The sequence below is a fragment of the Haliaeetus leucocephalus genome, unplaced genomic scaffold, assembly GCF_000737465.1.
Source record: "Haliaeetus leucocephalus isolate CR32 unplaced genomic scaffold, Haliaeetus_leucocephalus-4.0 Scaffold678, whole genome shotgun sequence".
Classification (NCBI taxonomy): Eukaryota; Metazoa; Chordata; class Aves; order Accipitriformes; family Accipitridae; genus Haliaeetus; species Haliaeetus leucocephalus.
The window spans coordinates 2,018,043-2,032,660 of NW_010973114.1; the positions used below are offsets into that span (position 1 = coordinate 2,018,043).

A 14,618-nucleotide genomic window follows, 5' to 3' on the forward strand; every position below is an offset into this window, starting at 1 on the left:
CTGCATCTCGTTGTGCTTTTTATACTCATATTTGCAAATATTATACTCATTTCTTTGTTTGTTTTCATGTTTGTACTCCAATTACTTGCATATCAGGTTTTTTTAATCCTAGGGTGTTGAGAGAACACAGAATAATAATAATAATAATTATAATAATTATAATAATAATACTCTTCTTTAGACAAAAGTCTTTTTTTTTTTTTTAAATGAAGTTAAAAGCTGAGATAATTTAAGGAAAAAGGTCTTCAAATCGTCATAACCAACTGTAAGGGAACTTTACAATGCAGTGGAAAACCAGCTGGCTAACGGTACGTGTTCAGGTAGCTCAAAACCATTTGTACAGCTTTTATTCTTTTTGTTGTAAAAGTGGATTTTTTTTTTTTTTTTTTTAAATTTCGCTACAATAACAAAATAATCTTTCGCGATCTGCACAGAGTCTGGCTCCAGGGCAGAGGCACGGCACCCTGGGTGCTTCGCCGGCGCCAGGTTCGCAGCGAGCTCTGCGGTTTGCTTGGTGTCTCGGTACGCACTGCCGTCCCCCACGCACGCCTCCCCGTCCCGCTAACGCTGGGGCCGACTGCCTTGCGAATGGAGGTTAGAGTAAGAAAATCACTTCTGTGTTTTACCACCTTCTGCGCTAAGTGTATCTTAACAACCTTTTCCTCTGGTTGACCCACCTGATAACCTGAAAAAACAACAACGACAACAACAAAAAAGAGTGCTGCTCCCGTTTCCAGGACCAACAGAAGCTATTTTCTAATGGATAATAAGCTGAAAGGCCATGGCTGTCTGGAAGGTTAAACAACAAATATCTCATCCGAAAGGGCTTACGCAGCAGCTTAGGTCCATCCATCTCCAGAATCGGCTTCGTCTCCTTGCCTGCAGTCTGCACACCCAGGCTCCGTAGTTTGTTTAGAAAATAGTTTGCACAAACCACATTTTAGCAGTGCAAGCTTCTGTGTTGAAATTATTAATATTATTTTATTTTATTTTATTTTTTTTTTAAATCAGGCTTGTTTCATTGAAGGCACTTGGTTTCCATGGCAATTTATAAAAGACGGTGGTTTGGTTTCTTCACTTCATTAGAACAGATGACTTAGTTGGGGAGGGGAGAGGGGTGTTCGAGTGGCCGCAAGCAAACTCCGATAAGCCTGTGTAATATGTAAGCCCAGGTCGCACATCCTGGATAGTAATGCATGCAAAAGGAGACAGCATACAGTTATCAAGCATAGCCATGAGAAATGAAACATAAATGTCTTAAAACAGCTCTGATTTAGGGTTATTCTCTAGGGGAGGTGACAGCCAAAGTAGAAAGGGCCTACAATTATTTAACTCTATACTAAAAACCTTCTTGAAGGGAAAATGAATGCCAGCTCTTCACATACCCTGTTTACAGTGAGGTGTTTCTCTCTCTCTCTCTGTTTTTGTTTTTTATTTCCTCTCTCTCTCCTTCTCTTTTTTTTTTTGGCAGGCCATTAGGTTTCCATGGTAACAAGCAAACTATTCATTTGAAACAAAACCAGCCATGACTTTGTGCTTTGACAAGGGTTTCTATAGCTCTTTTCCGAGAGTTCAACCAGATGATCCTGTATTCATTATTGACCACAAAAGCACCTGAAGGTCTCTTCCTTACTTAGGCCAGATCTCGTTCTCACGTGTGGTTCATAGTGAGTTACACTCCCGTGATGCCTTTTATGTCCCCAGTGCTTTTTAATTTTTTTTTTTTATTTATTTATGTATTTATTTAACTTTTGAGTCAGTCAGTGGAGGAATCTTTGGTAGTTTGTTTTTAAATGTCCATTTTACAAAGACTCTTTCTTCATGCCAGTGCCTGGTGAATCTTTTGTAGCCTCTGCCAGGATAAGGTCACCTCTGATGACTTAAGACAGACATGAGGATGATAACTGGGATAAGTCGTATATGTGCTAATGTCCCAACAGCACCTGATCGTAAATCTACAAAAAGGGTGGAAAAAGGTAGAATTAAAGAGCTGCCCAGACACAGTCGGCATTGCTACAAGGCTTAGAAGATAAACGGCTCAGCCCCCACGACCTGTCCTGCACATCACCATGGAGGCAGCTGGGGAGGACAACGGGATGGTGCTCACCTGTCTGTCTCCGCTTCTCCCACTGCGTGCTACCAACCTCCCCTGGTCTCTGCTAGGGAAAGCACTCTGCAAGGTCACCTCCTACAACGAGGGGACGAGAAGGGCACTCGCCAACTGAGTGAGGCAGGAGACGTCGGGATAAAAAAACCACCTGGCTGCGTAGTGAAGGTCTGCATTGTATTGCACGCATGGGGGTGGAGGGATGAAACAGGGTCCACAGGGAATCACAACATCGATATTCATTAATTTCATGTTGTTTGGACCCCCTCAACGTTTTTTGTAATGTTGCTTTAACTTTCTGCCCATCTTGAACCACAGGCTGCCCAGCCCAGCTCCACCATGGAGTGCAGCCCACTGCTCTCGCCTCCACCTAATGCCCATCAGCCCTTCACTTGCATCTCTGCTAAACCAGCATTTTCGTATCTGAACAAAGACATTTTGACTCCAGAGCTTGCTTCCAAGGAAAATGTTTCACTTCAAGCCTCTCCAACTGAACTGAACAATATATTGTTCTCCTGGAGAAAATCCATTTTAGAAGGTGTCTCAAATTTATAACCACAAGAAGGAATTTGCTCTCTCCCACGTGTGGAAGAGCCACTTACTGTTGGCCGGTTGGTCTGATTTCATACACTCTCCTTCCACAATTGATACATCATCAATAGCAATATCACCTTCGATGCCAGGACCTCGGATCCCTTCAAATATGAGCTGCAAAAAAAAAAAAAAAAAAAAGCAGCAGCAGATCAGAGGGTGACAAATGGAAAACGTTCAGCTGCATTTTGCATGGCATTAAACTACGTCGATGGACTTGGAATAATTTACAAACACTTTCTATGGTGCAAAAAACTGTAACTGAGTTCACACGTACTTGTAAGGTGAACACAGAGGATGTGTGAGCGTGGAGGCTTTTAATCTTCAGAACAAGCTAAAAAATATCAGAGCTGCTAGTTGTCTGCCTAGTTGTCTACCTGGTGTCTCGAGGTCAGCTTTGCCACTATGCTAACTGTAATGTGTGTACTTATGTAAGTGTGATATTCCTGAACCAAAGAGCAGGATTAAGCGGAGGAAAAGTTTTAAAGAGATTTGGGGTGTTTCTCCCAGAAACTCAGGCCACCTGAAGCGAATGGCAGAGGCACAGCTTGAAGAACAGCATCTCCTGCAGGTAGGAGGAGGACAGGAGCTGCCCCCCTGCCACCTTCCCCTGGCCTGTGAAAGCTTGGGAGAAACCTCTCAGGAGCCAGGTTGGTGTCCCTTCACCCGTAACGCAAAGCTATATTTATCTCAAGGGGTCAGGAAGGGACTGCCTTTGATTCAGATCCCCTGAGGTCCCACGGTGATCTCCTGCGATCACCTCGGTGGATTTTAACCTCCCAGATCTCCTGCCGTGGCAGGAACTGACGACAGCGACAGCCCCGCTTCTCTCCTGTCCCTTATAGTGGCTCATCATCATGTCTAGAAGCGTTGATCCTTTCTAGGAATGGTTTTATATTTACCAGAGGACATTGTGATGTATTTTATCACAGAGAGGGTCAGGGTAGAGATTTTATTCCTGTTTAAGGCTTTAACCTCTGCTAAACGGATGCCTGTGATTTCAAGGTCCTATTAATCACTTTCTGTCAAATATTCCTAGTCTGAAACCCCAACCGCTACAGCTGGGAAAGCAAACGGTGCCTGTATGGAGATGGGTGGCTTGTTGCAAGGTCAGTAATATTATTTGCTGTAATGTTTGTTATTAGCTATGGATTACTATTGTACTAAAGAAACAAAGTTATCCGCTCTCGTTCCCCAAACCCGATGTGATGCTGTCCTGCCATAGTGCTGCTTAATTAGCTTTGCAGAAGAGTGGACTTATTCTGTGTTACGAGAAATTTATTCAGTAGAAAACTTCAAAGCCTTTCTAAAGAGATGAAGGAATTATGTAAGGAATGTATTTCCCAAGCAGCACCATTTGAACAGTTATCTCTCCTTTCCCTTTTTTTCCCCTCCTCGGTCCTTTGAAATATTTTTGGTTAACGTAGATGACAAGTTTTTTAACTTTAATCTGCAACAATATATGCATGAAATTCAATGAATTTTATAAGGGTGTGCTGTGGCACTAATGGAGACATTAACTGTTAGGGGTAGAGTCAATTTGAAAAAAAATATTAATTCCATCTGGAGCAAAATACTTAAATTACACTTCATAATGATCAAACTGCATCAGAGAGATGTCTGGGGCACTCAGATGGGCTCTCTCTGTTGTCATTGATTTCAGCAGGACACAGATCCGAGCCTCTTCTTTTGGCAGCTTCTGACATTTCTTTGCTCATTAATGCAGTTCAACCAGAGCTGCTCATTTGAAATGAATACCTTTCATTATAAATGATGAGTAAACACTCAGGGCAGGGGAAGATGACCCTGTAAATCACAGGGGTTCAGTAGCGAGTCCAGCTGAACGAGCATCACCCAAGGGCCGTATCACGACGGTGCACGGTGCCGCCAGACGTCGCATTGCACACGCAATTCTCGGCTCTGCTTTTCCACGGAGGGCACATCCCTCAACCTTGGCCACAGACACATCCCATCCTTTGCTAAGCTGAGCATCCCCAGTAGGTGCCTGACCCTGCAGCGGTAAGCTGGCAATATAAGGCGTGTATTTACAGCCTGCCTATTGTATCCTAAGCCAGGCGGCAAGGTCTGTGCTGGGAGCACTAAATAAACGTGAAAGCTGTGCGTTTGGAGCAGGAGACTCCATCAGTATTTTACTGAAGTGCGATGCTGTAGGTTAATTACTATAACAAGGTGGATATTAATGCAACAGGGAACTGTAATTGGGAAAACGGTAAGTTTTTCCATAATTTACCCTGTTGTCTGAAAACAGTGTCTCAAGTAATTATCCCTCTGACAATTTTTTGACTCTACCTCTGATGATGGGAAGTATTCAGCTCCAGAGGAAAGTGTCTTCTCTTCTCCCCCAATGTACAGCTTGCCTTCCTGCTCCTTGGCAGCAGGCATATAACCAGTCAATGGATTTTAAAGTCAAATCTTTCCTGATAATGAAAAACACTGTTTCCAGACAAAAGGACTCTATACAAATACAACGGCCAGCATTTAATTAAAATCTGCATTTGGCAGTGCATTTTATGGGCCTCAGAGACGGGTTGCTATTAGCCAGCTTGGCCACATGCTCAGAACAAATCACCGCAGATGAGTGTTGGCAAGGCACGGAGCACAATCCAGCCTGCAGTTCACAGCTATTTGCAGGAGGTGCCAGATGATCAGAATCCCCTATCAGTATCCCACAAAACCTATTATCTGCATGTCTGTGACTTTACAAAACTGTTGTCAAAAATACCGCATTTAGCTGAGGAACAGAGGGGCTTATGCACGCAGCAAAGGCCACTCTGCTCTCTTAAACAGGGGAAATGGAAATAAGCCCCTACGGTGCCTCCAGAGTTATCCCAAGTGTCTCCGGGGGATTCAGCTTGTGCTTCTTCAAGAGGATTTCAGACAGATTTTACCTTCCTGGCCAGTCTCCTGATAAGAAGTAGAGAGGAGCCTCGTGAATGTCCCCCGCCAGCCAGAGTGATGATAAGGGTGTAAGACCCTCACGCTCCCCGTAAGGGGCTGAAAATCCCAGTGCTCCAGCAGGGTCATTTACTTAAGGGCAGATCAGGCCCTCTTTTTCTCTTTTTGCCAAAAACATCTTTGACACAAGAAGGTGTCGAAGAAATTGTAACTGAAGGCGATGGCAGTGGTCCTGCTCAAATCTGAACTAGAACTGACACCTTCCTAGATACCAGTGTGCAATGTATCACTTCCACGTGCTCTCCTTTTTTTTCCCTGTGTTTATTCTTTAAAAATACTTAATAAGTGACTATCTTACTGACATAGCTTTTATGCAATACTTTTTCTGATTCAAAGCACTGTAGTCCTCTCAGTTCTTCATGACAGAATCTTTGTTATATATCACAGGGACTGGGAAGGTATAAAACAAATCTGGGCTGCACTTTTACCCATACAAATTAACCTATAAAAAGTTTTAATTTCTGTGTCAGTGTACTGTTTTACTGCAAAGATTCACTTCAGTTCACTCTCCTTAAATTTAACTGGGAGGTTTATATTCTTTCCTGCTTAGACTCCTAAATGGAAAATAAAGTTTGCTTGATGCAAGAGCTGCTAAAAAAGTAATTTAAGGTTCCAACCACTCTGACATTTATTTGTTATATTTGTGCAGAGCTTCACGGCTTTACATTCATTTTATGTTGAAGCCTTTAAACGCAACAATGTAAAAGGTGAAAAATAGCCAAGCAGAGGAGCTTCCATTTTGTGCACCAGCTTGTGGCACCAGCGAATACGGTTTTAAAGCAATGCGACTGGGTGCACCAGTAGCAGAAGAGACCCCTGTAACTTTTCCGAAAGCAACAGGGCCCTGTGCAAGGGCTGATGCTCAGAGTCCTCGGTGAAAGCAGCAACCAGGGCACCAGGAGCTGCTGGCCGTGGCTCTGGGTGCTCTGCCAGAGCATCACCCCAGATGGTCCCCTGCAAGGCGAACACCCCAGCCTGCCCTTCCACCCAAAGCCATGCCTTCTTTCTGCGCTGATGAGGTGACCCCAGGTTTGTACCCCGTCACCCTCCTCCTCTCCTCTGCATTGCTAGTGCCATCTCCTTTGCATCTCCCTGCCCGGAGCTGATGTCCTCGTCCTTCCCCTACTTCTGCTAGAGCCCGTCCCGGGTCTCAGGAATCCCTCTCAGACAAACCTGCGATCACTTTGGTTTCAGCTTTCCCAGCCGTCTCTTCTCTCCCTTTACCAGTCCATTTCTTACGTTTGGACACTAAATGGTTTTTCTCTCCTTCACTGTTCACACTTCTTGGATTTATCCTGACTTCACCAATGCAAGGCTCACCCGCTCTGATCAGCTCCCTCGTACTCGGCCCCCACGCTCTGAGGGTACTTTAACACTCGTACCTCTCTTCTCTGCCCAATTCTGCCACTTTGTTCCACTCAAACATCATGTAATGTTATACTTCACATATCCCTCTCCTTCAGAAGTTTTCCTCTAATCTCCCCCCGCGCAATGCTTATGCGATCAGGTACGTCATATAATTTCTCTTCTGTCACTGCCTCTCACGCATGGAAATAAGAAGAAAGGGTCAGAATCAGTAACTACCCATAAAGCGAATCCCAAGCTGCATGTTTAAGATAGCAGTTCTGACTTGCACTGAATGACTCTTTTCCCCAAAAGCCATTATCTCCCCCAGGGGACCTGGAGGTGACAGAGAGGGGACAGAGGAGCCTGGAGAACATTGCACCGCGGGGCACAGCTTGTGACTCCTGTCTTCCATGACGATACTCCCAGCCTCAAACACACGAGGGCTTGCTGGCGGCAGCTGCCTTTTTGGGTCTGTTCCAGTTACAAACAGCTGAGAGCGTGAATGAGAACTGCCCATAATAGTCTATCAGCATCTCACTGTCAAACCAAAAATGAAATGTGTGAAAACCTGTCATAACTTGCATGCGCCTAGTGAATGAGGCGTGCGGCTCTGCCGTACCAGGAGCTCTGCGCAGGCCACACTGCTGCTTTGGTACCTTTCAGCAAAGACTCAGAGATCATTCCTTTTTCTGCAGAAAATGCATGTATTTCAAGAGACCTCTAACACTGGCACTGTACCGTGGACCCTAAATATTTTTTTTGCAGGAAGTAGTTTTGTATTCCAGTTGCTAATCTGAAATAAAAATACGTTTTATATTGGCTACCAGCATCTTCTGAAAACTGAAAGACATTCTGTTTTCAAGCAAATAGCTGCTGTTCTGCCACTAAAATGTGCATTATTAAGCTCTATGGTGCTCACCTATTTAAAGCAAGGAAGGCAATTATCTGTCCATAAAGCAGCTTTCAGAGCTGAAGTGAAGCTGTGAAATCCTGTGTCAGAAGGAAAGGGTCAGCGTACACAGGCCCCCCCTCCGAAAACCAAATACTCCCGTTCCTGGTGTGCGATGCACAAGCCATTACCTGAAATGAAGTTGGGGGGTTTATATTAACGCGGGCTTGGTTCCAGTGCTGTCCCTTATTTCCACTTGAAGACCACAACGGGTTCTCTATCGCGGTCTGACCTTTCAACCGCAGGTAAACGTTCAAACTTCCTAGAAAAGAGGTGGAGAACTGGAATTGGTTAGGCTCTCTGATGGAGGAGAGATGCTGGGCTGCGCACAGCAGCAGTCCCCTGCTCACCCCCCCCTTCCCATTTTGCACGGGCCTCTGCTAGGTCCGAGTGGACGTGGAGAGTTGCTTGTCATAAATTCAAAAACTTTTCAACTTGGGCACACTGCGAACTGGCAATGTGAATTCTCAGCAGAGGGAAATGGAGGGTGCGGGGAGCACCCATTGCTCGCTGCCACTCAGGAAGGACACGAGGCTTCCCAGGGTGAGATGGGCAAAAAGGAGTTTTCGGTGCTTTTCTGCAAACGAGGCATTTATAACCTCCTTACCGAAGGATGAATAAGCGACTTGGTTGCTTTATGCTTAGCTTTTGCTTATAAAGGCTGTCCCACTTCTTGTTTACTCTGTACATCGTTTAACTAATGGAGTGCCATAGAGCCTGGCAAATCTATCTCACAGATAGATGTGATGCCCTTGCTCCTGCTAAGGAGTACTTTGGAAGGACAACATAATCCTCTGAGTTAAAATAACCTCAGCAGAGTCTCTCACTATGGAGAAAAAACCCAGAGACCCAGGTCTTTCCCCAGTGCTGACCATTATGTTACTGGTTCCAGCACAGGCATTATTTGCAACAGGTAACAGATCGTCTGCATTCGGCAGCCCTTCTCTCTGGTTAACCTCACTGCCTCAGACCATGAACAGAAACCAGACTGTCCTGGTGCACCAAGAGACAACAAATGCATCGACTTCGTTTATCAGGGTTCAGTAATTCACATAGTTTGGAGATTTTGGTCCTTCTTGCCCACCACTGTTATCTGCAGATGTGTGGGGCAGTGGTCTCTTTGTACTATGTAAATCATTGCATTTGCCTTCATTCAAGAAAGTTCAGACAGTCAAGTTCACATAAGACTACTGTTTTTTTAGGGTGTTAGGCATGGCAGCTGGGAAGCTCATACAAATTATATTTGCAATGAAACCTCTCAGATCTGAGGCAGCTGCACAGTGACTCAGCTCCTGCTAATAAAAAGTTCTTATTTCTAGCAACAGCAAAACTCAGTGCCTTGAAAAACATAAGGCTAGACGTGTAATGGAGCAGCAAATATTCTCATCACGGCTATTTCACCAGGGTGCCCAGAATGAGGCCATACATCTTCTTTGAAGGAGGTGGGGGAAGCGATGCTTGCTGGCACGACTGGGCGGCACCGTGTCTCCCACCTGCCTCCCACTGCAGCATTTTATTTTTCAAATGCAGGGGAGGGTGCAGAAGCAGCACAAAGGAAACACGGCTTCTAACGAGGACATTCTGTCTCTTCCTACATGCGCCCTACTGGGTAAAACAAAAAGACCTGAAACAGAAAGGGCTTGCAAGAAGGGAGATGCTCAGGAGGGTTCCCTGGAGCAGCCCTGCAGCCCAGCCCAGCAACACGTCGCAGGGCTGTGCGGGGCTGCTCACAGCAAGCGGCTGCTCAGCCTCAGCCCTATTCCAAACAACAGCAACGGCAGCTCCTGGGCAAGGTTTGTGCTGTTCAGCTACAACAGTTCTCCCTTCCTTCCCATCTGCTTCTCTCCAAGACTTTTTTCAACAACCGTGCTGAGTCTACGGTCTGAAAAAGGCAGGGTCTTAGACAAGACTACCTAAAGTTATAAAATAGAGTCCTATGTAATGTTATTTTTCTAAAAGACAAAAAGCAATGCTCATATCAAGCAAGGGATTAATTGCTGGCTAATTGTTTCACCTGTTTGTGCAGGCTGATACAGCCCATGCTGCAGGGCTGTTTGGAATAACTGAATAATTCAGGTATGAAAAGCATGTAATTCCACCAGTGCTGAGGTTAGAGATTTAAGTTTGTTCATAGCATACTCAGCCTCTCTGTGTCACACAATTTCTTCAAATTAATAGCGGAATGATAGCAGTCTTACTTAAAATACAAAATAGCCATGACTCTGCCAGATATGCTCAGTCGTTGCCCAGCACGTTGGTTAGTGTGGATGTACCTGCCTGACCCCCATCGCTAGACATGCACACACACCTGACTAAAACGTCGCTGAAAACTTAACTAATGACATCTGCAACAGATGCTGATCCTTGAAATGCTGCCAGTAAGGTTTTGGAAAAATTACATGACCTTTGCAAAGCTGATGCTGTGGGAGAGGATGGGTTGGCTATAGGGTTCACGCTGAGGTGTGTCCAGCAAGAATTCATCTAAAGATTTCAAACTATTCCAAACTCTAGACAAATGGGTAATGAAGTGACTCTTGAGTAGGAGACAAAAACAACAGGCAGGAGTAACAACTGTGAATTAAGGAATAAAGTTTACTTTCTGACAGCGCCCTGCCAAGAGAGTGCAGGGTGCTTCGGAGACGTCGCCAGCTGCAGCACTGGGGTGGCATTCTGGGCGCTCATCACTGCGCCAACACAAGCAGGTTTCACAGTGTGCTCTGACAGCATGTTCTGCTTCCACTTTTTGTTTTGTGATGGCTCTCTAATGACAACAAAAATTGTTCTTGGAGCATGAATTAGAAATGCCCCTTTTTGGGGTGTAGATGGAAAAATTGGAAATACAGATTGTTTTAGAAGATGGTGACAGCTGTAATAGAACTACAACCTCTTTCTGTCTCAACATAGAGACACGACAAGGACAGTGACTCTTCATTTTCTTCTCCCCAACAATGGCTTATTGTGTGCTGCAAATCAAGTAATGGGAACTTCTATTTCTCTTACGCTTTAGGGATAATCTACCTTCTCCTTTTGAAGGATGTGGAGCAAAGCACGTGCAGTTTCTCTGGCAGCCAGCACTCTCAGAGTTAGCTCTATGTGATCTGTCAGGAATTACAGCCTGACTTGTAAGTAAGAGCCATCTATTTCAGGTAAAGAAACACTTTATCTTCCTGAATCTAACTGCCATGGCATGGGATGTAGGTCCTTGTTTATCTCGTCAGAGCTGTGCTGTAGCGTGAGTGCTAATCTCAGATCTGTGCTCTGCTCTCTGCAAAGACTCCCAAGTACCTCTCCTTATCACTACAGAAATTTTCAGACTCTCCTCCAGAGACACCAAAGACCTGAACAGCAGGCACAGAAGCTGAGCTGGATAAACTGGTAGGCTGTTTTTTTTCAATGTAGTGCAACAGGCATATTCTCAAATTGATGTCACTGGGGTCACTCGTTTTTAAGAATGGAGGATGAAGTAGCTTTTCCCCTAAGCCTCCAAGACCAGTCCACACCAGCAACAGAGCATCATTCCAGGATGATATTCCATTTTATTAGAGATCCTTCAAAACCTTGTCGGAAACGGAGAAACATTGTGATGAGCACTGAAACTGTTTTGGAAACAAAGTACTTTGTCCCTGAGACATGGGAATAATAACCCTAATACTGCTTGGAAATCTTATGGATACTTATAACTATGGAGAATAAAGCAATCCAGTGGAAATGCACCAAAGTCTGCTGAACAAAGCTACAGCATTTTGGATGAAAACTCAAAGGTTAATGCCCTTGCATCTTCTCTGAACATGCTGTCCCCAGGTCCAAGGAAGGAAAAGGCTGGAATTTATTTAAGCCAAATTCCCCTGAGAGACACTTCCAGTTTTCAATTAATTCAGCTCAAGAATCAGCAGCTCACAGTTATTCCAGGGAAAGATCCTACAGCACAGAGATCATATACGAAGTCTCAGGTAGCAGCTCCTATCCTGCTGTTGTGAAGAAATCAGTGAGCCGGCAGTGCATATTATAGCCGATAGCTGCCCCGACTGGCAGCGCTCATTCCCAAATAGGGATGAGAAGCACCTTCTATATGTTGGCTGCAAATTCCAGAACAGCGGTGAAGGGTCAAGGCTTCTAACAGCTTGTGATAAAACAGTCCATCTGTTTTAGCAGTAAGATTTAGAATTATCCACAGGGGATTAATCCTTAATAAAATCTAACTCTCCTGAAAAAAAAAAATATTACCAATTAAATATTTCCCACAGAATCCTTGAGGTTGTGAGGCGCCTCTGGAGATCGTCCCATCCAAACCCCTGCTCAAAGTGTGGTAGATCAGAGCAGGTTGCCCAGGACTATGTGTAATCGGATTTTGGATGTCTCCAAGGACAGAGACTCCACAACCTCTCTGTGCAACCTGTGCCAGTGCTTGACCGACTTCACAGTTAAAAAAAAAAAGGTTTTTCTTACATTTAAAAGAATTGCCTCTATTTCAATTTGTGCACATTGCCTCTTGTCCTGTCCCTCAGCATCTCTGAGCTCCACCTTCTTTACGTTCTCCCTGCAGGTATTCACATACATTGATGAGATCCCCCCGAGTCTTCTCTTCTCCAGGCTGAGCAGTCCCAGCTCTCAGCCTGTCCTCATGTGAGACATGCTCTCTCCAGTAAGCCCATGTCTCTCCCGTACTGGAGGGCCCAGCACTGGACCCAGCACCCCAGCTGTGTCTCACCAGTGCTGAGCAGAGGGGCAGGATCCTTTCCCTCGACCTGCCTCCTTACCACAAAGGTGCATCATCTGAAACACAAAAGGAGGCTGAGGGGAGACCTTATCGCTCTCCACAACTACCTGAACGGAGGTTGTAGTGAGGTGGGGGTCGGTCTCTTCTCCCAAGTAACAAGTGGTAGGGCAAAAGGAAAGTTGTGCCAGGGGAAGTTTAGATTGGATATTAGGAAAAATTTCTTCACCAGAAGGGTTGCCAGGCATTGGAACAGGCTGCCCAGGGAAGTGGTGGAGTCACCATCCCTGGAGGTGTTTAAAAGTCGTGTAGACATGGCACTTAGGGACACGGTTTAGTGGTGGACTTGGCAGTGTTAGGTTAATGCTTGGACTTGATGATGATAAAGTTCTTTTCCAACCTAAACGATTCTATGATAAGGTTTGATTAAACTGGGCAAATCATTGTGTTATAATAAACCCTTTCCTAACCCAAAGTAATTTCTAAGATCACAAACCTTTAAAACCTCATTCAAGTAGTTACCTCATCAATACAACTATTCATACAATAATCATGGGCTTGAATCATTGAAGTCTTAGAATTTCACCACTCATTCTTTTCTCTTCATTATCCTCATGTGAACAATTTCACAGTGACAGTTCACATCCAGATAATGAAATGGTATATATTTGCTGCTTTCATAATTTATTTCTTGTATGCCTGTTGCATTCTCATGTGTTTCATAACATTTTGTCATTATCAGGATTTAAAATTTTGAATATAGTAGACATGTATAAGTGTGTGTTCAGACCCATGGCTGATGCTATTAATTTACTATTTTTCTGTCAGTCTGCTCTTTAAAGACAGAATAATATGTAATTTTGTACAAAGCTATCCAAAAGTAGATAATTTTGAACACCAGCTAAAATGATGGTAACCATATTTTTTAACATTAAGGAACAAAACTGGTATTGAGCAATTTTGGTTTTCGACAACTAGGTGTCCACATTGCCATGAACAAATCCTATGTAACTGTGATCACTAATCATCACTGTCACCATCTTCACTTGTGGGTCAGCTCCTTCATGAGCCAGCAGTATACATGTCGATTCAAGAAATTACACATAAACAGGAAAGGGTGATTTCAGCAGAAGAAGCTAAGGACACGGGCACTTGCTGAAAAGGTAGCCCAGGAAAAAAACCAAAATTGCACCTATGAGACGTCACTGTTTTGTGAACAGACGTCAGCCTCAGTGGCTGTTTTTCTTATACTTTATCCTAACCTTAAGGTATTCCAGAAAAACTCTTTGACCCTTTATGTTTGTAACTTTGCTCTTCACTGTCACATACCAGAAATAGGCTGGTATATGACCATATAGGGCAGTCTATATTTTTTTCACTAAGCATGGCATGGCTCAATCGCTTCCTTCCAATAAACAGCCAAGCTCCTGCTGCAATGTAGATCCAGGAGAATTTAGACCTGAGTCTGCATTCACATACTCAGCAGTGCAGAGACAACTAACCAAAAACTAAGTGAACTTGTCTGCTCTATTTAAAACCTGACCTCTGCCTGGAGGCAGGTGAAGGTTTCCCGAAGCAACCACCAGCATGTACTGTGAGGATGTGCTTGCCCTTGAAATATATATAAAAATATATCAAGTCAGATCAGCTTGGCACTGGAAAAGCGTCTTGACACACTGGTTAGCACCAAGCACCCCACAGGGATTTACAGGATTTATAAAAATCGGCTCTCTATCGTTTATACTGTTATATTTTCCCACACCTTTTTTTCATACTATGCAAAGAAATTAAACGTGTGTGTTGAAAGAGCTATGACTAGAAATAGACTTACAGATACACCTTGAAAATATATACTCCCACAGCTTGTGAGTGAATTGTTCATGACTTTTACAAAGGAACCGTATGCTGCTGCATCACACACAGGCTGTGCCACT

General features: G+C 44.2%; 1 protein-coding gene across 1 annotated transcript in view; it reads right to left on the bottom strand.

The window, feature by feature from the left end:
• Positions 1–993: 993 nt before the first annotated feature.
• The window catches only part of MDGA2 (MAM domain containing glycosylphosphatidylinositol anchor 2), a 244,219-nt gene continuing 230,594 nt past the window's right edge, over positions 994–14,618 (bottom strand). The window contains exons 14-16 of the mRNA XM_010579851.1: positions 8,102–8,232; positions 2,710–2,815; positions 994–1,955 (exon numbers count right to left, since the gene is read on the bottom strand). Of these exons, the coding sequence (XP_010578153.1) occupies positions 1,867–1,955; positions 2,710–2,815; positions 8,102–8,232 (326 nt within the window). The 3' untranslated portion in view covers positions 994–1,866. The remainder of the gene's footprint in view (positions 1,956–2,709; positions 2,816–8,101; positions 8,233–14,618) is intronic.